The 2,722-nt window shown below is 42.4% G+C and overlaps 1 protein-coding gene across 1 annotated transcript in view; it reads right to left on the bottom strand.

The window, feature by feature from the left end:
* Atad5 (ATPase family, AAA domain containing 5) overlaps nt 1–897 on the bottom strand; it is a 60,970-nt gene extending 60,073 nt beyond the window's left edge. Inside the window, exon 1 of the mRNA XM_023719852.1 lies at nt 856–897. Coding sequence (XP_023575620.1) covers nt 856–897 — 42 coding nt within the window. The remainder of the gene's footprint in view (nt 1–855) is intronic.
* Nucleotides 898–2,722: the final 1,825 nt, after the last annotated feature.

The raw sequence follows: 2,722 nt of genomic DNA, 5'->3' as shown, positions 1-2,722 counted from the left end.
GCTAAGCTTGTTCTAAGTAGGTGCTTTAGACCACTGAGCCATCTCACCAGCCTGTGCTTGTAACTCTTAATTTTAACTAAAACCCTTTCATTTTATTCCTATTCTTCTAATAACTTTCTGTGGTATTATTAGTTTTCAATTATTTGTTTGTTTATTTATTTGGCACAGGGTCTCGCTACACAGCTCAGACTCGTAGTGATCCTCCTGTCTCAGACGCCCCCAGCACTGGGATTACAGGCCTGAACCACCACGCCCCAGTTTCGGTAGCCAGCACAGCGCACGACATGCTGTACCAGGGAGTGAACCCAGATCCTTGTCCTCGCCAGGCAGGCACTTAGACCGCCAAGCTATCTCCCCAGCCCTCAAAGCCCACTTCTCCAAGAAATCTTTTCTGTTACTTCTGCCCATTTACTGTGCCTCAGGCTGAATCTCGGGGCAGGCCTGTGCACTTCCACAATACCTCCTAGACCACTGGCATGCTCAGTATGTTGTATTATAAATTCCTGCATAGCTATATGTTTCCTCACTGCACAACGAAGGCAAGTACTAGCGCTCGCTGCTCTTCTGACCCTGAGTACCCAGTACAACACCAGACTACATCACGCTCTTTAAACATTTTATAAGTGAAAGTGATTTTACAAAGGCTGTATTATTCGGGCTTTACATCAGCTCTGTGAGGAAGACATTCATCTGATTGTTAATTACAGGAGTGTAAGTTATAGCTTAGAGCTGTTTCCAAGGTCTTGGTGTTTAGCCAAGTCTCCTAACTTCAATTTTAGCGTTTTGCAATTATGCATTATAATCAGAACGTGGTGGAAAAGTGAGAGATGTCATTTTCTCCCCCAAATTATATACCTTTCTCTTGGTAACCATTACTGCTGTTACGCTGGTATCCATACTTGTCCCACTTACCTACCTGGGGAAGCTGATTCCATCCCAGCTCTGGAGCTGCCTCAATTAACCTATATAACGCAGGATATTGGCTAGTTTTGGTTCAAGGGTAGTGGGTAGTGTCCTAATTTGCCCCCAGGAGACATTTTCTCAATGTCTTGGAGATAAGCTATGCTACTGAGCTGGGTCCCAGAAAGAGTCCTTTAGCTCCCTCCAGATGCTGTGTAAGGCTAAACAGCTTTAGGGCCATGCATGGTAGCACATGCCTGTGAGCTCAGCACTCTGGAGGCTGAGACAGGAGGATCTCCAGGAATCTGAGGCCAGCCTGACTGCCTCAAAAAAAAAAAAACAAAACAAAAAAAGATTGAAACAGCTTTAAAATAAATACCTCACAAATAGCAGAGAAGAGCAAAGATAGAGGTTTTTTGTTTGTTTGCTTGCTTGCTTGTTTTTTGTGACTTCTAGGTGCCTTAAGGGCAGATCTGGTGTAGCTTCTTGGAACTGGGAATCAAACCACACTATTATGCGCCTGACTGAATTTGCCCAAGCACCACTTTAAACAACTGAGCTAATGGGGAAAGCCCAAGAGCATTGGTAAGAAAGCTTTGAGTCAAAGTAACCCTAAAGAGCAAGTGAATCCTCTTATTTTTCTGGGGAAGTTTATTTTCTTTTCTCCACCCCCCCTGCCAATGGAAATGGACTGGGGAAGTTTTAGTTCAGTATTTTTGTAATTTGCAGCTGAAGGCATCCAAAAGAATACAAGATAGACCAAGACACAGATAGAAAAACTACGGAACTCAAGCGGCAATGGACTTGTGTAAAGATGCAAGCACATACTAAGGATGACTAGGGTCATGCTGAATAAATCCAGAGGTCATGGGGCTGTGGCTCAGTAGCTCAGTGTGAAGGCCCTGAGTTCAATCCCAGTGGGGTTGGAGAGGAGAGAGAGAGAGAGAGAGAGAGAGAGAGAGAGAGAGAGAGAGAATTTGTGTGCAGTGCACTTGAAACTTTTCTGCAAGTTTGAAATTTCTGTGAATATGAGTTTTCTCTTTTTTTCTGTTTCTTTTGAATTTTCAAGTTTATTTATTTTTGTTTGTTTGTTTGTTCTTGGCTTTTTTGGTAGTATCAAACTGGGAATCAAAGTCATGACTTCTCACTTGCCAGGCAGGCACTGTGCCATGGACTGAGCTATTTATTTTATTTTTATTTTTTTTTAATTTTATTTATTTGTGTGGGGGGGGCAGCTCAGCCCACCAGGGGGCGGGGCTGGTTGGCATGTGGTGCTGGGGGATTGAACCGTGGTCCTTGTGCTTTGCTAAGCTTGTTCTAAGTAGGTGCTTTAGACCACTGAGCCATCTCACCAGCCCCATGAGCTATTTATTTTAACTTGAATTTTCAAGTTTAAAAAAAATCTGTGGGCTCAATGGTAGAATGTATGTTTAGGCTGCTCAGTCCCTAGTACCATCACCACCAGCAAAATACATATTTTATTTATTTATTTATTTATATTTTATTTATTTTTGTTGCTGGCTCAGCCTGCCCTGGGAGCAGGGCTGGCACAGCACGTGGTACTGGGGATCAAACCACAGTCCCTGCGCTGGCCTAAGCTTGCCTAAGCAGGCGCTTAAGTATCTCACTGGCCCCAACAAAATACATATTTTAAAAATGGAGCGTTAGTAAAATTTTAGGATATATAAATCAAGATTGTAGTTACCTAAAAAAATTAAATTTTTTTTTAATTTAAAAGATTTTAGTTACCTCATTAGAAAGAATTTGTCTGTATTGGGAATGGAACCCAGAGTCTCTTATATATGAAAGGCAAGAAGGGTTC

Source organism: Octodon degus, unplaced genomic scaffold, assembly GCF_000260255.1.
Source record: "Octodon degus isolate 3935 unplaced genomic scaffold, OctDeg1.0 scaffold00072, whole genome shotgun sequence".
Taxonomy (NCBI): Eukaryota; Metazoa; Chordata; class Mammalia; order Rodentia; family Octodontidae; genus Octodon; species Octodon degus.
The sequence above is the reverse complement of the archived record's forward strand: the minus strand, read 5'-3'. Positions and strand labels throughout refer to the sequence as shown.